This window comes from Muscardinus avellanarius (assembly GCF_963383645.1).
Source record: "Muscardinus avellanarius genome assembly, chromosome: 3".
Taxonomy (NCBI): Eukaryota; Metazoa; Chordata; class Mammalia; order Rodentia; family Gliridae; genus Muscardinus; species Muscardinus avellanarius.
In genome coordinates, this window is record NC_137788.1 from 149273790 (window position 1) to 149298490 (window position 24701).

A 24701-nucleotide genomic window follows, 5' to 3' on the forward strand; every position below is an offset into this window, starting at 1 on the left:
TACTTAAACACATAGAAGTCAACCACTAAGCCAAGCAAGGGAGGGAGGGATGGGGAGGGAAAGGGGTGGGGTTAAATCAGTGATGTGCACATGTATGTACACACAAGTTTTTTACCCCAATATGATGTATGAATATAATGCACTGATAAAAACTTAAAGAAAAGGAGTAGTCTACCTCTGAGCTATATCCCTCACCCTTATTTATTTTGAAACAGGGTCTTGCTAAATTGTGGGGGCTGGCCTTGAAACTACAGTCCTTCTATCTCAGCCTTCCTAGTACTGGGATTACAGGTGGTTTGTATTCAATTTCTTTACGAATAAATGTCTACTCTGTGGAACAGGGTGGTCGAGGGACGGCCTGGGTGCCTTGTTCCGGCTATACACCTTGCTCCACTCCAGTCTCCCTTTAAGCATTGAGCCTCCCTAGCGTGAGTGACATCCCTGTGACCCGCCCCCTGCAGTTCCCTCCGTGGCCTCTTCCCCCCTCTCTAGGTCATGGGCCTCCTTGGATTTCTCGTCTTCTACAATGTCTTTTAAATGCTTTTTTACTTCTTTTTTTTTTTACTCTGTGCACAAATATTTGTTTTGAACTTTAATGGCAAGGGAAGGAGATAGAGACCAGTGTTTTGTTTTCCCTGTCTTGCCAGAAGTCACTACGAAGTGTTTTACTAGGTTTGCAGGGTGTTTTCCGGAACCGGCTTCTTTTTGCAAGGCAGGTGATTATCGCAAGTATTTGGGCCACCGCTTATTGCTACTTTTCCGCACGGTCTCTGGACGCGGGCGGCCATTTGTCATGGGTTGGAGTAAGCCTGCCTTGTGCTGACGAAGTGGAATTCAGGGTCCTCCGCCTGCATTTACCAGTCTTCCATTTAGTTCTGCCTCATTGGCGCTTCACCTCGCTGTTTGATGGGAAATATTCTCTCCATAAACTTCAGTAAGATGTAATGGATTTCTGCAGTGGAAATATTGTTCAAGCCGCAAAACCAAATCACAGCAGGCACTTTGTCTGGGGACCCAGTGTCTAGCAAAGCAGCCATTTAAAACGCCTGTTGTATGAAGCCACACAACAGTCATAGCTAATTCCCTTTACAGGAGTTTTATTTGTATGTGTGGGAGAATCACGCCACAACACAGATAATCTTGTGCTCTGCCAAGATTATCTTTGTCAACGTGTGCTTTTGCGTTACCTCATTCACTGGGTTTTTGAGATCTTGGATCTGGGATGGGTGAAGGGGGCGGACCCTGTTCTTGGAAGACATTGGAGGGATATGGATCTTTTGAGAGAGAGAGACACCTGGCCCAGCTGCCAGCAGGCTAATTATAATGGAGACGAAGGCCTCCACCAGAGAAGCCTGGCTCAGGTTAGACCTAGCTCCTAACTGGGCTTGTCTACGTTGGAATGAGAGTGGGTCCAGAGAAAGCCACATCATACTCTCTCGGGAATCTGATAGCCTCCAAACCCTTACTCAGAGATTCTCAATCCTGGCTATCCTTGAAATTTACCTGGAAGGCTTTTACAATCCTGATATCTAGGTGGCCTCTACCACCCTCAGACCGATTGAATCAGAACTTCCGGGGGTGTGGAAACCAGCATCCATCATTTTTAAAGCTCCCAAGTGAAGGAAGGGAAGTATGAAAACTAATGCTAGGTCATTTTAAAAAAATCCTTCGTTGGGTGTGGTGGTGTATCCCTGTAATACCAGTACTTGAGAGGCTGAGATAGGAGGATCCCAGATTCGTGGCCAGCCTCAGCAACTTAGCAAGACCCTTAGCAACCTCGTGAGACTCTATTTCAAAATAAACATTAAAAAGGGATGGGGATGACTGGGCTTGGTGGTACACACTTGTAATCCCAGCTTTGGGAGGCTGAGAGGGGTTGATCGTGGTTTCATGGACAGCCTCAGCTACTTAGTGAATCCCTCTGCAACTTAGTGAGGCCCTGTTTCAAAATAAAGAATTTAAAAAAAGGTAGGGCTGGGGACAGGGTGTAGTTCGGAGGTAGAATGCTCTTGGGCTCCATCCCCAGTACCAGGAAAAAAAAAGGGGGGGGGGCTGGGGCTATAGCTCAGAGGTAGAATTCCCCTGGGTCCAATCCCCAGTACCACAAATGCAAAAATGATATAAATAAAATAAAATAAAATAGAAAGCTGGGCATGGTGGCGCAAGTTTGTAATTCTAGCATTTAGGAGGCTGAGACAGGAGGATCCCGGTTTGAAGACAGCCTCAGCTACTTAGTGAGGCCCTTTAACTCAGTAAGATCGTGTTTCAAAATAAAGAATAAAAAACAGGGCTGGGGATATAGCTTGGCAGTAGAATGCTCCTGGGTTCCATCCCTAGTACTGCAAAAATAAATAAATAAATAAATAAATAAATAAATAAATAAATAAATAAATAAAAAAATAGAGCTGGTAGTGTAGCTCAAAAGTTGAATGTCCCTGGGTTCAAATCCTAGTGCTCCCCAAATTCTTGTTACTTTTACAAAGTAACTTATTTTAATTTTTGTATTATTTTGAACTAATTTGGATTTGGGAGGAAGTAGAAATTCATACGATGGCCTTTTTATTCATGTTAACTCTTTCCATGATTAAGGGATGGATGGGAAATTCTTAAGGAGGAGGATTTGGGTAGGGCTCTCTGTGTTGAGAACTTAGAGCCTGCAAGGAGACCTCTGGTGGACTTTACTCTTACTGAAGATATGGTGGGAAAATCAGCCAGAGGTCTGCAGACTGGGCTGGGGACTGAACTGGGTGACCTCACCAGGGTACTGTGTTTCTCTGCTGTGTGCAGGTCCCGTGGCTGTCATCAGTGGCGAGGAGGACTCGGCCAGCCCCCTACACCACATCAACCATGGCATCACCACACCCTCATCACTGGATGCGGGGCCCGACACGGTGGTCATTGGTATGACCCGCATCCCTGTCATTGAGAACCCCCAGTACTTCCGCCAGGGACACAACTGCCACAAGCCAGACACGTGTAAGTACCGGGATAGAACGCTGTCCCTTCTAGGGAAGGGAGGGGAGGGGAGGGGAGGGGAGGGGAGGGGAGGGGAGGGGAGGGGAGGGTGGCATCAGACCACATAGCTGGGGTTCCAGAACCTTCTGGGGTGATCTGCCACCTGCCAACCTCCCACTCGCAAAGGGATCCTTCCTGTTTTCTCAAAACCCGAAGGATAGGCTGGGTCAGGAGATGCCACGAGGCAGAGACCCCTGGGCAAGGGAGGGCTGCAGGATCCCTCTTTATTTGACCTGGTTCAGCAGGATCCTGGGTAGGGACAGGTGTTCCCAGTAAGCTTTCTTTATAGACCTGGCCTATGGAATTGGAACATATAACTCAACTGCCTGGATAGCAGCCCCTTCCCTCAAGGTCCGCAGGGCCCCACCCAGGCCTCCAGAGGAGGAAAAGGGAATGAAGGGTGGTGAGTGCCTCTGAAGGGAAACATCTCTCCAGCTGCCCCTCCAGTGCCCCACAGCGTCTAAGAATCGAATCACAGCCCAAGTGCCAGGAACTCTCACCTCCCCGCTGCAGGACAGACGGCTAGGGCACCTGCTGCTTCTTCCTCATCTCTCACCTCCTGTTGGTTCCAGCCCCTCTCTTTAGGTTCGCCCTTGGTGGCTTCTCCCTCCATCTAGCTGGGTTCACCCTTGCTGAGTCCCCAGGTTCAATCTGGGCCCAGCGAGACCACCACATACCCTTCCCTTCCTACTGCTCCTACCCCAGGAAATGAGCCAGCTTTAGGACAGGGACCCCAGGGACTGTAGGAGGGCTGCAAGGGACCCCAGGGCTCAGCTGTGGTCAGGCCTTGGCTATTGCTAGGAATGCTGATGTTCTGGGAGGCTGTAAGTTCCTGGTTCTGGCCTCAGGCTGTCTGCCGTGGGTTCTCTTTGGGTCGCAGTTGGACCCAGGGTGGCCTAGGAAGTGGTTTATCTGCTCTTGCTAATCCCTTTGGCTGAGCTCTCTGTCCTTGGGCCTCACTCTCTGTAGCACACAGACCTCTTGCTGATCCTGCTGGGGCATCCTGCAGCCAACTGGACCTTTGGCCTCCCCATCAGCCTTCACTTCCATTTCTTTGGCTCTGACTTTTAGTGAGAGGGTTGCCATAGTGGGAAGGACTGGGCTTGAGTCAGCGTGAGGACATCATTAGTCTCCACCTTTGGGTGCCTCGTACAATCTGCCCGAGTGTCTGTCAGATGTTCCCAGTTGGCATCAGAGGAAGGATATCTGGGTTCTGGAGCAGGGCTGGGCAAGGAAGGAAGATACCTGCATTTCACATAGGTGTCGGGAAACACTGCAGAGAGCAGTTCTGCTTGGGCTGAGGCCCTTCTCTTCTATCAGATCAGGCTCATTCCTGGACTGGCCTGGGAATGGCTGGGAGGAAAAGCCTTTGGGTGGTGGTAGCGAGGGTCTAAGCTCCTTCTAGAGTTTTCAAGGGTACCGCTGGTGTTCGAACAGAGACTTAACCATTGTTCCATTGCATACATAGCTGATTCTCATTACTTGAAGTAGTCCTTTTCTACAAAGTCAGAGCAAATGATGAATTAGAAAACACCGAGCCATTGCTCCTGGGGTAAATACAGCATTAGTTTTTTGTAAGCCTCTAGCCACAACATTTTATCAACCAATCAATATGTGACCTTGTATGTTGTATGTGTATTTCCATTTAAAGACACCTTATTTTGGATGTATTGCTGACTCAGTCGCATTGAATTCAATAGCCAGCAGCCTGTTGATTACTCATGACTGATCAGCACTGATCTAGTTCACATGTTTCTTTAAGATGCATCACAGAGCCCTGTGCTTATGAGCAGGAGACCTATTTCAGAACTGTACTTGGAAGTTATCTTAAAAAGCAAAATAATGCCAGGCGCCATGGCACATGCCTGTAATACCAGTGCTTGGAAGGCTGAGATAGAAGGATTGCTGTTTGAGGCCAGCCTCAGCAATTTAAGTAAGACTCTGTCTCAAAAATAAATTAATTAAAAGAGCTTGGGGTGTAGCTCTCTTAATCCTCAGTATAAAGAAAAGAGAGAGAGAGAGGGAGGGAGGGAGGGAGGGAGGGAGGGAGAGAGAGAGAGAGAGAGAGAGAGAGAGAGAGAGAGAGAGAGAGAACTGTCAACAGGGAGCTCAAAAATATAAAAACTATGGCCTGAAATAGACTATGGAAAGGATACTTGTTTACAGTATTAAAAAACTGAGGCAAGCCGGGCGTGGTGGCGCACGCTTGTAACCCCCGCGCTTGGGAGGCGGAGACAGGAGGATGGCGCAGGTTCGAAGCCAGCCGCGCTGGCTTAAGAGACCCTGTTTCCAAAAATAAAATAGGTCTGGGAGTGTAGCCCGAAGGTAGAAGGGCTTCCAGGAATCCCAGTACCACCAAAAAACAACAACAACAACAACAAAAACTGAGGCAAGAATTTCAAAACTATCTATTATATGTCATAAATAAATATATTTATTATTTATTATTTACCAATTAAAATAATTTCTTAAAAAAGGCAAAACATTGCTTTGTTGGGTCTTGGCTGGAAATGTGCCCTGGGGCCATCTCACCTCAAGTTTTCTGCTACTCCGTGTGACCTGCATGGCTGTGAACACCCCTTTAGGACTGGTTTTAGGATTGTAAGTGAATTGTAACATGTAGACAGATTCATAGGCACAGAATCCATGAGTCATGCCCACCCATCTTCCCTTTGGTGGACACTCGGGTGTAGCACAGTCTCAGGTCACCTGGGCTCGCTAGAGCTCCTGACTCTAGGCAATCTGCCCACTTGCTAGGTGGGATGGGTCTGGCATACTTTGGCAAAGCTTCCTTTGGGTCATGTGCGTCACCGCCCTTGTGGGAACTTGGGAGCCGTGGAAAGAGCGGAAAGATGAGGAGTGTCCTCTGATGTCAGGGATCAGCTCTAAGCCGAGGAGTCACCATGTCAGGAGACCTGGGAAGGAAGAGCCTTCCCTCTGGAGGTCTCTGGGTGTTCCACTCACTGTGGTCTTTTGTGGGATCCAGACATACTTTGTGTGAGCAGGAAGAGGCCAGTGAAGATGGAGAGGAAGCGGGATTATTGATGGAGGCTTGAAGGAGGAGAGAGCTAACAGTGCCTGAGCAAAGGATAGTCATGAGATGACTCCAGGTCACCAAACCCTCTGATATTAGGGAAGGTATTTTTTTAGGGCAGCTCTCTCTCTCATGTTTACACAGTGGATGGCTCTGTTTTCAGAAAGCACATGGGCCATGATAAACACTGCAGGAGCATTGGCCAACCCCTCGCCATTGCTATTTGGCGTGCCTCTCAGATAGAGACAGGAAGGCCCTGCCAGCCTTCTGTGGAGATTTGCCCACTGAGAAGCAGCAGGCTGTGATCGCTAGCACCTCACTGGTGGAGGGAACTGTGTCCAAGACACCTCCCCATATGTGTGATGACAATCAAAGCCACATATGTCTTGGTGCTTAAGTAGGCAGAGAAAGTTTTTGGTGCTGTAGATGAGGTTGGGGTTATTCCTTTGAGAGGAGGGTACGACTTGGGGATCGGCGGAGGAAAAATGTTCATTGTGTGGACCCCTGGGCTCTCCCCATCTGACTCCCTTCCTTGTCCCATTTAAAAATATGTCACATGGAAAGGAACTGTAGGAGCACGGCACTCCCTGACTTCAGGCTGCATCTCCCCGGGCCCATAGCAACAGACTGAGCAGAAAGCACCTTTCTGTCTCCTGCTACGTGTTTGTGCATCAGGAATGGTGGCCGAGGAGATTAGGATGCTGGTCTCCTCTCGTTTCTCCTCTCTATCTGTCTTCAATCTGGTCCATAGCATTTTTCACTTCATGTCAGGCTGCGAGGATGTTCGGCGATCGCCTGGTACCACCGTTTATCAGACGCTTGTATCCATTCACCTGTGTCCCCAGCAAGCGCTCCGCATTAGGCATTGTCTTTGTTCTGAATGTATTCAGACTTTCCAGGGATTCTGAAGGAGATGAATAAAGATGCACCTACTTGGCTGTGTGAGCCCAAATCTAAGCCAAATAAGCCCCCCTCATTCTTTAGGCGATGGTCCCTCATTCTTGAAAACATGGGAAAATAGAGACAGCCCTTCTTGCTATACAGCTGAGGGTCCTAGTCTCTGGCCTGGGTCCTGCAGAGGGATACACCAAGGGACCTGTCCAGATGGGTCACTGTGGAGAAGGTAAGAAGTAAGTGCATCAATGCTGGGTCCTCAGTTATGGTTGCAGCCTTGTGACCCTTCTGAACAGAGATGAGCCTGGGGCCGGATGGCTGGCATCATGCTTTGGCTCTTTCCCAGATGCCAGTCAGAAGGCTCCTTGGCTCTCTTTAAGGCCTTGACTTCTCTGATCATTATTTCTCTCAAACCCCATTCTCTTGGTTAAGAAGGCAGAAGCCATCCAGGGGAGGTAACCTGTGTCCCTCTCCCCTCCTTCTCTCCTTCTCTCGTCAGGTGTGGACATCTGCCTTTGTTCCCAGGTACAGCGTCTCTACCTCCCCAGGCTCAACCTTACCTACCCTGCACAAAGGGTCCTCTCCCTTCCTGGTCAGCATGTGCCTTCTCTACCTTCCCTGTTGATAGCTGCTTGCTCTAAACCTCTGTGGTTTCCTGACTGCAGCTCCCTCTCTAGTCTCATCTCCTCACTCTCTGTGCTTGGTCTCTTTGCAAAGCCGAACCATGCTGCTTAGAGCCTTTCTTCCTTGGTGACATCCCAGCCACTGAGGCTGCACTGACTTTTCTCCTCACCTCTGTTCAATGCATAGGCATCAAGGGTTTGTGTCAGGCCTTTTCCCAGGCTCTAGAAATGATGGGGAACAAGGCACCCATGGTTGCATCCTCTCAGGTTCACAGCCATCAGGGACTGGTCCTCAAGTCTAGACTGGAAGCCCTGGCCCCTTGTAACCTGTTGCACAGCCTTGAGCTTCTAGTGAACATGGGTGGCTTCAAAGCTCAGGGTCTCTAGAGACTCACAGGCTGTGAACCTCATGACTATCGCTTCTCTCCAGATTGCCCATCCCAGGCCCCCAACTACTCCCTTAGTATAATTCCTGCTTTGAAATGACACCTAGTCTTCCCTCCCACATCACCACATCCTCATACTCAATTTTTCTTTTTTGCACTCAATCCATCCTTTAACAATGGCTCATTCGGTCTCTTATGAATCCTTCTAGGCCCATGGGTGATGACAGGCCCATGCAACCTTTCCTGCCTTCCTTCTAGCCCACAGCTTACAGTCAATCCAGTGACTTAGATTCAAATCCCGGGCCACCTTGTCACTTCTCAAATATGTGTGTCCTATTTCCCAAATCTGATTTTGTACTTATTCCTATAAGTAGCGCTTATATGCCATACTCTTTACTTTCTGTTTCTACAGAAAACATAGCATGGGGTAAAAAAAGATGCTAACATGTGTCAGATGATGCTAGTGTTTGGGTCCTGAGTGTCCCCTAACGTCCCATGTGTTGGAGGCTTGGTCCCCAGAGAGGCACTAGTGAGAAATGGTGGAATCTTTAAGAGGTGGGGCCTGGTGGAAGGTCTTTAGGTCATTGGAAGACATGACCTTGAAGGGGTTTTTGGAGCCCTGGTCTCTTCTTTTGCTCTCTGGCCATAAGGTGAGTGACTTTTCTCTCTACCTGCTCCCCATCAATGTCCTTCCCCTCCCCAACCCCACCACCATAAGCCTAAAAGCAATGGGACTGCTTGGCCATGGACTAGAACCTCTCAAACTGTGATCTTAACTACCCCCCCCTTTTTATAAGCTGATAATCTCAGGTATGTGCTTTAGTAACAGAAAGCTGACTACCACTGGTGGCTCCATGGCCCAGGCTCTCTAGAAATTGACAGAGAAGAAAAGGATGCTGGTCTGCATCCACAGCCTCACTGCACAAGGCACTGGACTAGCCTTTCATGCTTTTTTTTTTTATCTTACGTGATCTTTATCTGGTTCTTTGAGTGAGGGTCTGCTATCCCCATTTTACAGATAAGCTAACTGAGGCTCAGCGAGCTTCAGTGACTTGTTCTGGATCATACAGCTATTAAGAGAGCCCATTAGAGTGACTCTCTGCAGTGCCAACCTGGAGTACCCATTGGGCTTCACCTTTTTCTCTTTGCTGTCCCCAAAGTCCTGCTGATACCTTCTCTTTCCCCATGTGTCATTTTCTTTTTTTTAATTTTTTATTGGTGCACTGTATTCATACATCATAGTGGGATACAAAAAATCTTTTGTAGACATACATGCACACATCGCCCAGTCCCCCACCCGATCCCCACCCCATTCCCTCCCATCCCTCCCTCCCATGCTTGGCTTAGTGGTTGACATCTAGTATTATAGCAATTTATCCAAAATTAACAATGATAATCTCACATAACAGTTTCATTTGTCTGATACCAAGCTTTTGGTGACTTAAAGATAACATTTCAATATTTCTTTTTGCTTTCTTTCTTACCAGAGAATATTTTTTTCTATTTTTTTAGGTGAAACTATCATATATTTACATATTTTTTTTACAACTTCCAGCCAAAAATTTCCTACCCAGCAAAACTTTCTATCAAATTAGATGGAGAAATAAGAAGCTCCCATGTGTCATTTTCAAGCCTGCGCCTATGCTGATTTCACTTTTGCACGTGCATGTCTATACTTTGAAGGACAGGTGTGCATTCAATCTGCAGCCCCTCATGGCTGGCCACCTCTCCTTATCCTTCCTAAGTCCATCACAGAGCCTCTCTGTAGCTCTGTCCTGGAGTCTTCTCAGCCCCTCACTCTTGTAAGAGTGTCAAACCTCATCTCTGCTGGCTCCTTCCAACTCCCTTTGTCTTTCATTTCTTTAGTCAATCAACAAACACCCATAGGACTCTTATTAAGTGCCAGGCCCTGGGGCTCAAGTGAAGAATCCACCTTTTTTTTACACCTCTTCAGTTACAGTGCCACTATTTGGAGCTTCTGGTCTCACCCTCTTTCCTTAGGGAAACTGCTGATACAACAAGACCCTGACATATCAGCTCAAAAGGCATAGACTTCTACACAAATAACCAGAGACAGACAAGCTCAGCCTGTGGACTCTCTTTTTAGCTGGGACCATGGTGAGCAAGTGGCTCGTTTCCTCCTTTTCTTCTGGGCCAATTAGTCATGGAGCTCGGTTTTTCTGGAAGAGGAACCGCCGGGGCCAGTTTCCCAGCTGTGAAGGGGAGCAGAGCCTGGTGTGTGATACAATATTAATAGTGCATCAGCATGATCTAGATTTTTGTCACCTTCTGTCCTAACAAACATCGCTTAGTGCTGGTAATGACGGGTGTTTATTCCCAGCCACTTAGCTCAGCGTAATGGACTTGCAGATGAAATATGGAAAATGGGCTCCTTTGTCTGGGAGGCGTGGGGCTCCTGAAATCAACCAGTGGTAGCGGTGATAGCAGCGGCTCCACTGCAGCACAGTAATCCTTTCTGGGTTTTTCTCCAGCACAGTTCCCAGGGGACTTGCCTGATGGCAGGATGGGATCTGCTTACAGCGATGCTGGGAGCTCAAGGGGTGGACAGCCAAGAAGGGAGGCCACTGCACGGGGCTGCTGTCTGCGCACTCTGTGGAGGCCGTAGGAGGCCAAATGTGACACAGCAGAGAGATGTGACCAGTGGGGGATTCTTCTGGTCCCCTCCTTTATTCTTTGATCTATGGTTCTCTAGGGGAACCACTGGCTGAATGTTGGCAAAGGAAATGGCGTAACTTATCTCTATTTTATTTTATTATTATTATTTTTAACAATTTGGTATCTCCAGATCCTGCTTACCAGGCAATGTTTCATAGAACATTTTAAATAAATATAAGTTAGGATTGCCCCTCCTCTCTGACTTTTCTCCAGTTCTCTTTTCAGATCTGATGAAAAAAAGTAGCAGAGCCCTGAGATGGCCAGGTTTGGTAAGACTAAGGTCTCTGGAATTAAGGGTTGCTCTTAGGAGCTTACCACCTTCCTTTCTTTCTGGAAAGAGCTAGTTGGTGTTATTATAGGATATCTTGGGAGCTAAAGGGGCAAACTCTCAGCCCACAAGCTTGAGCTCAGATCTATTCACAAGCTTGTTTGGGGATTCGCAGCTCCTAGGGGTCAACTGCTGCTGGACCCTGACTCCCAACTAGATTTTGGCACAATCTAAGCATGGTGCTTTGACTTTTTTTTCCTCCATCCCAGGACAAAAACCAAATGCCATTTCCCCTAAATTATTTGTAAACCCAGACATTCCTGAGCATTCACTTAGTTCTATAACCAACTAGTGCCGATGGACACACACCTGTCTCTCCCGGCCGAGAAGACCTAACTTCCTGCTTTTTATCATCTGTTCTCGGCTTCACCGCCATAATCACATACTCAAAGTTAGTAGCTGCATGCAGTCATGCTAATTAAGTAATTAGGTGTAATTATACCGCACTGTAAATACACAGTAATTGGCTAAAAAAAGTACTTGAGGGATAAGGATGTACTTCATGGTGGAAGGTGAAGAATGCTAAGACCCCCCCAGTCAGGTTACAGTAATGTCATACCATGGTGGGATGTGAGTCTGGGGGCAATTTTGCACCCGGGAAGGAAATTGAATAGGGTATGAAGTACATCCTTTGTTTCCTGGCCAGAGCCCTAGAAGCAGAAGAGCTACTTGTCTTCCTGGCATGTTTTGGGCTCAGACTTGTCTTCAAGGAGTGGGAAGATTAACTCCCCTCCAGAGATCCTCTCTAGCTTAGGCTCCCTAGAGATAAGTTTACTTCTTTCTCTTTCAGCTGAATTCAAGCATCCACATGGATTGGGATTCTGAAGGGGAATAATTCTTCACCAGTTGCAGTATATACACAGAGGTTAAATAGAAACCCAAGGATGGGTTTTATTGCTGAGTTCAAGAAGGCTGCTTGGATTTAGAGCCAAATGAGCTTTTGATGCCCTTCCCAAGCCTTGAACAGACAGGAGTTTGGTCAGCCAAGCAGGTGTTGTCCCTACAGTGGCATGGAAGGACATAGTCTGCCTGGCCGTTTGCATGTCAGAGAGTGTAGAATCCTCCGGGAAGAGCACACACAGAGGAAACACCCCATGAATCTCCCTATTCTTTGTAAATCCCGCCCAGAAGAGTAGGTGATGGGCTGTGTCTATCTCACCCTGCAGAGAAACCACTCACCTCTCATGGGGAGTTACATACTATGTCCCCAAGGGGAAAGACATTTCTGTTTTATGGGTAGGAATTAAAAAGCAGGAAAAAGAGAAAGATATTCCACCCAACCTTAAGGATAGCAGGGTTTCCTGTCATCAGTGGTGACCCCATCAGTATTCTCTTCCCAGAAGTCCTTGTCTAAGAGAAACCAGTCATCCTCTCTGTTTCCTGAAATGAGTCAGCCTCATGGGAGGATGGGGGATATGCCGAAGAGTTCTGGAGGTGCTTCTTGTTCTTGATGTTTGATACTAAAAACCGGAGCTCTAGAGCCACCCGGTATGGTGGTGCACACTTGTAATCACAGTATTCAGGAGGCTGAGACAGCCTCATCTACTTAGTGAGGCCCTTTGCAACTCAGTGAGACCCTGTTTCAAAATAAAGAATAAAAAATAGGGCTGGGGGTGTAGCTTGGAGGTAGAATCTCCCTGAGTTCCATCCCCAGTACTGCAAAACAAAACAAAACAGAACAACAACAACAACAACAACAACAACAACAAAAAAAAAAAAAAACAAACAAAACAAAGCAAAGCTCTACTCACCTCTTGGCCAAGAAGCCAAGAGCCCAGCTGCCCTCCCAACGTCTTCCTAGCTACCTTTAATCAGCATTTTCCAAACTGCATCCAGGGATGCTAATAGGCATTTATCCCCTCATCCCCCTCCTACAAATATTTTATGATCAAATAAGTTTGGGGAAAGCAGGATTAAATAAATTTCTTACTGTGGGATTCTCTGACCATTGAGTGGTAAAATCATCACAAATCTCCAGGCAGGCTCTCAGGACTACAGCATTTCCCAAATGTGTGGTGCCACTGACCCTGATTTTAAGGTTTGCCTGTTAGCATCTCTGCAGACATGGATGTTCAGCACATCTGTTCTGGATGGTCCTGGGATTTGGGGTTCTGCTGCCACCTTCCCAGCTAAGGTGGTATCTCATTCTGATGATACCCCAATAAGCTTGACCCTACAGGGTGTAGGTGCCAATCATAGTTCTTGAGCCTCGGGAAGGGACAGGGCATGGCTACATTCCATGGAAAAACCAGGGTTGGGCATGGCAATCTTCAGGATCCTTGTGGAGTACCAGGTGCTCTCTGTCCAAGTGACTTGGGGGCCTTTGCCTGCCATTCTCTGCCTAGCAGTTCTTGTAGGTGGTTCTAATACTTCCTAAACTCCCATATCCAGAGATTCTGGTCATAGCCAAATTGCCACCGTATTCCTCACTTATAGTCAGATCTGATGCTTAAGATTGGAATCTTGGGAAGGAGAAATTCACAATCCAACATGCACCTGCTTTGCAAAGCCATGGCTTTCAAACCCTTGTGTACAAGGTCAAAGCTCCTCCTTATTTCAGGAAGTGGATGTAATCCCTTGGCATGGAGTGGGCCAGAAAGAGTATAGCAGCTGAGAGAGTGAATTGAAGCCTTGGTGATAGCAGATTTCAAAACAATTTTTTATGCTGTGGATTGAACCCAGGGACATTTTACGTCTGAGCTACACAGTCTTAGCCATTTTTATTCTTTATTTTGAAACAAGGTCACACCAAGTAGCTGAGGCTGTCCTCAAATTTTCCATCCTTCTGTCTCAGCCTCCCAAGTACTGAGATTGCTCACATGTGTGCATTACCACACTCAGCTAATGCGTCTGTTTTCATCGGACCTGAAAACGACATGAGGGTGGGTATCATAGACACTTGTCCTACCCTGCCCAATCACACCACTTGACTGCGGGCACTTGTTCCCTTTGGGTTGGAGGCAAGAAAAAGTGATCCCCTGGGCTAGTATTTTTTCAGATGAGCTGGTATGAGAATTTGAAAGTACTCTACTAAACTTATATAAGTAGCACATATGTGATCATTCTTACTTGACAACGATATTTTTACTGTGATCATTATAATTTCTGATATAAATATACTATTGGGGAAAACCATCTTATTGCTACCAGGAAAAGATGTTTTCAAAGCTTGGAGTTATTTCTGAAAAAGTAAGAATTCTTTCCTCCAGTGACTTCTTTCCCACAACTCTAAGCAGTGGCATTTCATCACCCAGAGACACAGCCATGAAGAGGTTCTGAGGAGTTGGGATTGCAATATGTGGCTTGTCGGGAAATGATCAGTGCAGATGAGCAGAGGGCCCAGACCAATTTCCTTTTGGGTTAATGAAAACGAAAAGCTGCGTGCTCAACTAGAAGGTGGCAGAGAGATTCATGGAGGAATTCTTTGTTTTGTTGTCCCTTCCTTGTGAGCAAAATTTATTTTATGGAAACAAACTCCCCTGCTCCCCCAGACACCTGCATGAAGAGTACACTGACTTCTCGTGAGCCTGTGTCTTTCCTTCCATACTAAAGACTTCCATGCCTGTCTCCTGTACTTTCAGAAACTGATGTCCATATGTCTGAGTCCTGTTTGTATCTGCGCACATGCATCATGTTTTGGACACGGATTATATCAATTGAGGTCCTTTTGGCTATAAGCATGAGACTCTCCTGACCCACTGGGCTTAAGAAGGAAATTGTTAATTAAATAACTCAATTAAACAAGTAAGGACATCTCTGTGAGGCACATCAGGACTCTAATTCTGTTTTCTGGTAATTTTCTTGCCTCTACCTTTTTTTGTTTTGCTGTACCACCAGGCTAACCCACCCCCATAATTAGAAAATGGTTGCAAAAGGTCTAGGCATTACAACCAGACACATAGGCCAAGAGTAGAATAGAGTTGTCTCTTGTGGATTGCTTGAACTCGAAACTCCCAGTGGTCTTTCCCTCTTATTTCATTGGCCAGGATTAATGTCATATGTCTCTTTATTTATCACTTATTCCTAAGGGGAATAGAATTACTTTAAGCACTTTAGAGTCCTCAAGAGTCTCCTGGAGATGGGTGGAATTCCTTTTCTCTGGGGTACGTGGCTATATGGAGGGGTTCTGTTAGCAAGAAAGGCGAAAATGTTGTTAGAAATGACAACTCCTGCCTCCCCATTTCTTCACGATGAGTACAACACATGCTCCTCCGTCTTTCAGCCTGTCGTCCTTACCTCTAGGAGTGGGCTGAAGCTTTTTGATGTGCTGGTGGTAGAAGATGGGAACATTGATTTCTTTGTAGATTGTAGTCTTCGTATCTTTCTTCTTAGGGAGCACAAGATGGTAATAGCGGTTGTCATTCGTCAAAACTGGTCTGGTCTGCTAAATTGTGCTGTTGTTCGTGGCTATGCTTGCATGTCCAGGCAAAGAGGTGTCTACATTTGGTCCTACTGAGCTCCAGTTATCTTGGTTGGGCAAGCTGAGTGCATTCCTGTGAGCAGTTGGGCTATCTTTTGGGTGTAGTTTCTGGAGAGTAGGTGGAGGCAAGGATGATGAAGAGAGCATCAGGGGACAAAGGGAGGAGTTCAGAGAAGAAAAATAAGTTCATGTTCACTGACTGCTTACCCAGGGCAAGGCTCTGGACTTGAAGTTCATTAACATGATAGTAACAACTTACTTTGCATAGTGCTTATTACTACATTACATGTTGGTCACTAAGCCATTTAAGATAACTTAAATGTAGTAATTGAATAGGTTGTTTAATCCTCACAAAAGCCATAGGAGGCAGGTGCTACTACTTTCTCCAGTTCATAGATGAGGAAACTGAGGCACGGGGGATGGCTAAGACACGCCATGTCTCACAGACAGACACAAAACTGTAGTACAACAGAGCTTGCTGCCCACCCTTCTCATTCTCTCTCCTCTCCTCTCCTCTCCTCTCCTCTCCTCTCCTCTCCTCTCCTCTCCTCTTCTCTTCTCTTCTCTTCTCTTCTCTTCTCTTCTCTTCTTCCCCTCTCTCTCTCTCTCTCTCTCTCTCTCTCTCTCTCTCTCTCTCATCTCTCTCTCTCCCTACATTAAATCATCCTATAATGTAAACATTGTAATCTCTACTTTTGCAGCTTAGGAGTTCTTAGGGACTTGGGAAAGTTGAGGGACTTGCCCATGGACACTGAGGAGCCAAAGCCAGGTGTTCATGAGCATGCCCTGCAGCCCTTGCTCACCTCCGCTTTACCTGCATCTCGCCTGGGAGGTTGAGGGTGATCATTGGGGAATTGGGGGTAGATGATTCCATGGGTGAGCCATGGTGCCCACTAGCAAGGCAGCAGAAGGCAGATTGTCCTTCCCCAGCACTTCTGTGGCTCATATGGAGCCAGCCTCTGCCTCACTCCCAGCCCAGACAGTCACTTGGAACTTCCTTGGACAGAAAGGCAAGGTCCTCCCAGAGTGAGGTCCTGTAGAGAATGAAATTAGAGGAGAGAAGCAAGAAGACCCCAGAAGGGGAAGAGCCAAGTCATCCTCTTTCTTGACCAAGTCTCCTTTTACCCTGTGTCTGGTGATTGTGCAGCTTAATTCGTCACCCAGATTGTGGCTGGGCTGGTCCCCAGGCACTGCATTCGCTTCCGTCCCCAGACCCGTAATTGCTGGTGACGCAGCAACTCTTCTTTCTGGATTCTGCTGAGTCGCGCAGCCCTGATGCCACTGGTAATGAAGAAGTGTTGGGACTAAACTCCTAATGGCTCATTGATTGGTTGAATTATGCTCAGTGTAATTCTGAAAATAGATTTTAAATATGTGCTTGGGGATTTGTGGGGATTTGTTACTTAGGAGCTTTAACTCAATCGTGTCTGATGTGACAAAGACGTCAATGTCGGTAGCTGGCGCCTGGGCCATGATGTTCACATCAGCGGCACCCCCTACCGTACCAACAGAGCTGGACAACGTGTTATGGTGGGGGTGTATGGGTGGCCCTCCCCTTCATATACGTCCCTTGGTGGGGGTTTTGAGAAGGCCAACTTAGCTGAACCAAACGCTGCAATCCCTCAAAAAAATTTAAGGTAACATTATAGACAGTGTGATTTTAAGGAGACAGATTAGATCCTGGATTTTTCCTTTTACTTCCTCTGAAGTTGATGAAGGCAGAGGTTGCCCTCTTCCTAATTCCAAGCCTTCACTTTTCCCAGACACGCCCTTTCCTTTGGGAAGAAGCAAAGGAAAGCTCCCAAGGAAGCTCAGTGTATTGGCCTAAGGCACATTCTGGTACCATCTTGTCTACTGCATCCATCCTTCAGGGCCACTGTATGAATGGCTCCTAGTCTGGAATTGGGCTTTCGCACCCAGATTTTTCTTGGTTAATCTGGACTTAAATCTAACCAAAAATTGCAACATTATTCTTTGTACATTTTCATTATATAGTGTTACCAAGCTTATATGAAAACAAATATAATACTTAAGCTAAAAAAAAAGAAAGAAAAGCCTGTGAGAGCTTCTCTGGGAGAGAGCTGTCATCAGCGAGATAACACACTGGGGTCCCCTCAATAAGTGTAAAATGGCCCACTCTACATTTCTTTCACTCTGGTCTAGAAGAGAACCCAGCGTCTTCTACTTTTGCTGCAGGCAGATCAGAAACAAAGGAAGGATGGCGTAAGTGAGCCTCCATCACACAAAGGGGGAGGACCAAAGGCCTGTGCTGCTGAGGGGAATCGGGTCAGCAGTCTGTTTTATCCAGAGCTTCCATTTTTCCAGTTTAACCTCTTTCTGAAAGGCTATCTTCCCTTCCCCTGGGGTACTTTATACCCAGCCAATCATTGGGGGGTGGGGGGCTAGTATTCTTCAGGAAAGGAGGAAGTAAAAACAAAACCTGGAAAGAAAAAAATTACACTCTGCTCTAATAAAGAAATTACTGACGTTCTGCATTATGAACTGTATTAATTTTTAATGGCTGAGAAAGGAGTTGATTTATAATGCATCCTTCTGGGCTGCAGAGCCTGTCCCCAGCTAATAAATAAATGACAGGTCCCTCGTATTAAAAGTATCCGTCATTTTCCATTGTTGGAATGTGAATGGTGAGAAGCAGTGAAGGGAAGGCCCTTGGGAGGGGTCGTGCGCTGCCCTGCCTGGCTCCGGGGCGGGGGTTCTGCACAGGAGCCTGGCCTCTTTCTGAAGCTGGAGTTAAGCTCATTCTTTCCCCATGGTCTCAGCAAAGTGACCCAAATAGCTCCAGAGCATGAGGTCCAGGAGGAAGTTTGTAGAAAGGGGTGTTGCCACCTAGGAAGAGTTCACAGTGCAAATTTAAAGTCTTGGACCTTAGCTACGCATGGTGGCATGGACTTGTAATCTCAGTTCTTGGAGGGCTGATACAGGAAGATTATTGAGGTTCAAATCCAGCCTTAGCAACTTAGCTAAACCTTGTTTCAAAAGAAAAAAAAATAAAAGGGGCTGGGTATAGCTTGGAGGCAGAATGTTCCAGGCTTTAGTACCTAAAAAAAAAAAAAATCCTGCTTCTTAAGCAAAATTATTTATCGCTGTCCCCATATACTCTAGCCAGGTACTGTAGGGTTCCCTTCGAAGGTTCTTAGTATCACTGGGGTTACTAATTTCGTAGTTCATCCTTTATTGATGGTGATCTGTGAACAAAACTCTGATTTGTCTCTTTGCCTCTTAAGAAAACACAGGATAGCTGGGTGGTTGTGCTGCACACCTATAATCCCTGTACTTGGGAGGCTGAGGCAATAGGATTGCAAGTTCAAGGACAGCCTCACCAATGCAGGGAGATTCTCTGCATTCTAGCAAGACATTATTTCTTTTTTGTGTGTGTGGTACTGGGGTTCCTGGAAGCCCTTCTACCTCCGGGCTACACTCCCAGACCTATTTTTATACTTTTTATTTGGAAACAGGGTCTCCTAAGCCAGCGCGGCTGGCTTCGAACCTGCGTAGTCCTCCTGTCTCAGCCTCCCAAGTGCGGGGATTACAAGCGTGCGCCACCACACCCGGCAAGACATTATTTCAAAACAAAAAGTTCAAATTAATAAAAGGGTTGGAGGTATAACTTAGCGGTAGAATATCTCTGGATTCAATCCCTAGTACCAGCACCACCACCACCACCAAAAAAAAAAAAAAAAGAAAGAAAATAAAGAAAAGAAAGAAAACATAAGAACAAACAAACAATATCTTACATTGGCCTCTGGTTCCAAAGTAATACATATTCATTGTAAGTATTTTGGGAGAAATTCATAAAAGTAAAAAAAAAAAAAAAGAAGAAGAATTACCCCCAATACCATCTCAAGTGGTGAATGCTGTGAACGTTTGGTGTATTTTTTTCCCATCTTTTTACTTTGCCTCTATAGGTTCACTTGTGTACAGATCACACACACAGCCATGCGCACCCCAAACCTGAGCCCACATTCTGCATAGGGTTTTATAGTGTGAACCTGTCACTTAACAACATATCATGGCCCCTTTATTTCATGCCATTAATAACGAGGCAGCTATTTTTTAATGGCTATGTGTGCATGGCCGGGCGGTATTTACACGAGTGCCATTGTAGAGATGGCCAGCAGTCAACCAAGAGCCACTCTTTTGTCCTCTCTCATGCTACCAATTCCAAAGTAAACACAGTTCAGGAAGAGAAATAGTGCAGAGGATGATGTTCAGGCCATTATGATGTCGAGTCAGTGCAGCAAGGCTGAGATAAACAGAGTGGGCTCGTCCTTGCATGACAGAGTCCGCACTCCAGCTGGGGAGATGGGACCCAAAATAGTTCCTGGTGACATAAGCATAATGTGATGCATGTCACAGGGATCCACCACTGGAGGGCTGAGCCTGCTTAGACAGCACTGACTTGTTCAAATGAGAGGAGCAGAGGCCCCACAGGGAAGGGACATAGTCTAACTAGAAAGCTGGGGAGCATTTGGACAGGCGGAGTTGGAAAGAAGGGACCTTCTAGCCCACTGTGGTGGTACCTGGAGGTGGAGAGGGCTTTGGAGGGGGTTGGAGGTCAGGGGTGATTTCAGAAAAAGCCCTGGGACCTGCTGATGTGTGAAATAGTGGAACTTAGCTGGGTGTGGTGGTGCCCACTCGTAATCCTAGTACTTTTATGGCTGAGACAGGAGGATTGTGGATTTGGGGCCAGTCTCATTGTCTTCTTGAGATCCTCAACAATGTGGTGAGATACTGTTTCAAAATTTAAAAAAAATAGGGCTGGCTAGAGATGTAGCTCAGAGGTAGAACACTCGTGGTTCAATCATCAGTCGAAAGAAAGGACAGGAAGGAAGGAAGGAAGGAAGGAAGGAAGGAAGGAAGGAAGGAAAGAAGGAAGGAAGGAAGGCGAGAGAAAAGACCTTATTGAACAGTAATTATGAATTTATTCATAGGATTTTTACTTAAAAAATTCAGTCTGTGTTTACCACACTTGTGGCAGTTACCAGTTTCTCTAAAGTAGGTAAGGAATTGAAGTAAAGACTCTATCAATATTCTAATAAAAAGGCCAAAATAGGTCATTCTTGCTGAATTAAGGAGCAGTTTTAAGCAGACATAGGAGACCCCTGATCCAGGAGAAAAAGAGAGATATATATGAAACATCCACTGAATACACCTTTCAGCAGAGTAATGGTATTTAGTAAATGAGAGACACTGAGCAATGTCTGCCAGCAGGTTCAACTCCTGATTTATTTATATTGTCTTCAGAGGCTTATAAAAATGGAAGTTTGCTTGGAGTTCAAGGCTAGCGTTTCAATCCGTTCACATAGGAATTTATGTCTTGATTTGTTGTGCATAGTTGTAAACACAACTAAGCCCATGCCTTTTGCTCTAAAGAAAGAAAGTCTCTGGTCTGGTAAGAAGGAACAGAGTCGATGCTTCAGCAAAAAACCTGCTCCGTGTTGTAGGAGAGATAGGCAAGACAGGACTCCAGAATCTTTTGTTCCTCACAAACCCCAAGAGTGTGATTTTGCCATATTGAAAAGGAAGTTTTGAGAAAGGACACTCTTCTGTTGACACTATAAACATATGTTTATAGTTATGAAATATAATATAATATAAATATAATATATAAATTTTATAAATATATAAATATAATATAAATATAATTTCATATATATGAAATTATCAGTGTCCAGCTCAGTACCATATAGGGGAAAGAGTTAAGAGTCGGGTAGGATCTGGAGGAAGGCTCATTGGATGGTGGGCGTATGTATGATCTGATGGTTCCAAAATTCATTATTATGAGTGTTTACAATGCACCAATAAAGGTTTATTAAATTAAAAAAGTAGCAACCAAGATCACATCTTTGCTGGGCTTGGTTTTATAACTATTAAGTTGTAGCTGTGATATGCTCCTCACTTGTATTTTATTTTTTATTTTTTACCTTCAAATCTTGGATCCAAAATTATTCCAGTGGTAGGACTTGGCTGAAAGCAGTTTTTCCTTTCCTCTTCTTGAATCCTCTTTCTCCTAACTTCCTTATGGAACATGGACTTTTCTTAGCTTGAAAAAGACCTAAGAGACTCATTGAGACGTATACCTTCATTCTTTCGATGAGGAAACTATGGGCCAGACACGTAGTTTAAAGACATTAAATCAGACTGGAGGCAGGACAGAGCTGGACTGGATGGCTGTTGTCTTCTGATTGGTGTTCCTCACTTCTCCCGAACCTGTAAGTGGAAATGCAATCTTTTCATTTCCCCCCAAGAAGTTGATTTTGTCTGGGCCATTTAATAAGGAATGTCTGACAGAAGTGAACTGTCTGACTCAGGTGCAGTAATTGCTACAGAAATTGTGTTTAGTGTCTTTGGGGAATTCCCCAGTTGAACCCAGAAGGCATCTTTTTTTTAGGTACACTTTGTTCCAACACTCCACAGATTTTTAAGAACCTCCAATATTGCTTGTTTCTCTTTGGAGAGATTCTTTGTTATTTTAGTAAACTTTCAAGGGATACTGCCACTGTGCCCTTCTTGGTGCCTGGAGAGGTACAATATTACTATCTTAATATTCCCTCTGACTTCTTGAAGTCAGGAGCAGCTACAGGAGTCTTTGCCCATGATCTGAAATGGAATTTGCCCTTGATGGATCGCTTAGTACAGTGTCTGAGCTCTTAATGGCATTAGAAAGGAAGCAGACTTGTGGCTAAGCATCTATTTGATTCCCGTGCAGCCTGCGTGTTATTTACTACCGCTGGATCGCAAGGGGAATTCGTTACTTCTCCTGAACTTCTAAACGACTTCACATGATTTGCAGTTGACAAAGAGTGCATTGGGACTATTCTTGTGTTGCATTGTTTCTGTGGAAAATTGGTTGATATGGCATCACCCAGCACAGGGCATTTCATCAGCCAGCCTCGGCTGAGGGCCTGTGTGCAGAGCCCTGTGCTGGGAGGGCGATTAGGTCTTCATTCCTCACCTCTGCTGCTTGGTTGTCCTCGACCCACAGGAAGATGCTGTTAGTGATTCTAAACTGTCACTTCCACGCATGGTTCCAACAGCGGATTTCAGAAGACCATTTTCTAAGTTGATGGTTCCCCAAATGTGGTCTCCAGAAACCACAGTATGCAGCAGCACCTGGGAACTTAGAAATACCGATTCTGGGAATTCAGTCCAGATCCTGAATCTGAAATTCTGAGTGTAGGGCTCAGTAGTCAGTGCTATAACCAGTCCTCTGGGTGATTCTGATCTATACTGAAGTGTGAAAAATTCTGTGTAAGATATTTATAGTCAGATGTGGTGTACCCTTGAATTCCCAGTACTTGGGAGGCTGAGACAGGAGGATCACAGGTTCAAAGCCAGCCTCAGCTACTTAGTGAGACCTTCTGCAATTTTAGTGAGACCCTGTTTCAAAAATAACAAAATATAAAATAGGTCTGAGAGTAGAGCCCAGAGGTAGAAAGTCCCTGGGTTCTACCCTCAGTACCACCAAAAATAAATAAATAAATTAATTAATATAAAAAATAAATGAAAAGTAGGGCTGGGGGGTAAAGCTCAGAGGTAGAATACCCCTGGGTTCAATCCCCAGTACTGCAAAAAAAAAAAAAAAAAAAAAGAATAGCTGGGTCCATCAAAGAGCCCATTGTCTCCGGGTTTGTGGGGAAGAAGGGGCCAGAATGAGGTCAGGCTCGGTAAGCTTGAACATTGGAGATGGGTTTGCTTCTGTGTCAGCTCTCCAGGTCTTCACGACCCTCGTTGGATCTTTCTGTGGGTTTAATGAAAGAATGTCTGGAAGGGGCTTGGGCAGCTGCCATATTTAGGAAGCAATATCACTGACTTCTACCAGTCCTATCATCATGGTCTGCTGTATTTACACTAAGGAAATAATTGCATATGTCAGAACATTTCTGCCCTACCAGATCATCCCAGGGGTATCTGGGCGTGGAGATTGGCTTTGACACCATTTTCAAATCACACTTTCCCCTCCATAGAGCAATGTGCACTGGGAAATGCCTTTAGTGTCGTGCCATGCCGAGGAGATTCAGTGGCTGCTGTTGTACTTTCTGTTGTCTTCTCAACCACGACAGAGTCCCAAAGCTTCACCTCGCTGCTAAGGTCAAAGAGGTGGTCGTGCCAGAAAATATCAGACTAATAAAAATTTAGTTGTGATTTCCAAATATTCTGAAAATATACAACTTAAGCAAATGTCCTTTGATCTGTTGAATTTAGATCTAACTTCTCCCTGTTCAATGTAAAATACACATATTTTGTAAGGCCTTCATAGGCTTTTGAATAGAGCCACATGCTAATATATTTCCAGCTAAACTGTTTCAAATCCTCTCTTTTATTATTATTTTTTTAAGTAAACCAGAGACTGAGCTTTCTGTTGGTGAATGCTGACTGACGAGGAGCAATTACAGGCCACAAGAGGCAAGAGAGAAACCAGGAAGAGGGGTCAGAATAGGCAAAGGTGGGGAGGTGCATTCTGGGGAGGCCCTGTGGTTCTGTTGAGTAGAGTATGGGGTACAGTTGTAACGGCTTGCACTCACACGTGTTCATTCCAAACCATACCTCCAGCCAATATTGGAGAAATGCAATATCGCCAAACAATCATGGGTTAGAAAAGAACAAAAAGAACATTTTCCACAAATGATTGGTTTTCCTTTCCTCTTTATGGAGAGTGGAAGGGTGACCATTTTGTGTGATGGGAAGATCTGAGCGGAAAAGTCTGCAAGCCTGATCCAGGTCACTGCTATTAACCCACGGTGTGGGATCAGCTGAGTGATTCCGGCACACTGAGATGCCAGTGGGTAGTACAATTAGACCTGCTGCTTCCCCAGGTTATTTCTAGTATGATGATGCTTTGATATTTCATGTGTATGTGTGTGGGTGTGTAAATTCCACAGCACTGGGGGTAAAAATACATTTTGCTCTTACATTTGTGAGGTCTGTTATTGAACCTTTCACGGACAAAAATATAATGTGCATTCTTTAAGAAATAAAATTCGCCTTATTCAGTAGGTTTATGATATTACTTGCAGGAATAAAGTCTGTTAGTAATATGTGAATATCTTCAACACATTATTCCTCATTTACAAAATCAAGTATAGCTTTAGTCTTCTCATCCTGGTTTTATTCTCGAGGGATGGGGGGAATAACGAGAAAAAGCTTAGAGAAAGAACTATTAATTTATTTGAATGTTTCTCCTTTCCCCAGATATTCATATGTTAAATCCTATCAAGGTGGTGACAGTAAACTTGATAATGAATCGACACAAATTGATAAAGTACAGAGAATAGAAGAGTTCCAAACTGGAGTCCTGGGCTGG

At 45.4% G+C, this 24701-nt stretch overlaps 1 protein-coding gene across 6 annotated transcripts in view; it reads left to right on the forward strand.

The window, feature by feature from the left end:
* Positions 1 to 24701, forward strand: part of NTRK3 (neurotrophic receptor tyrosine kinase 3) — a gene marked incomplete at both ends in the record, with an annotated part of 365601 nt that overhangs the window by 210956 nt on the left and 129944 nt on the right. For all 6 annotated transcript variants that reach the window (XM_080692445.1, XM_080692446.1, XM_080692447.1 and 3 more), the window contains one exon: positions 2788 to 2976. In XM_080692445.1, the coding sequence (XP_080548571.1) occupies positions 2788 to 2976 (189 nt within the window). The remainder of the gene's footprint in view (positions 1 to 2787; positions 2977 to 24701) is intronic.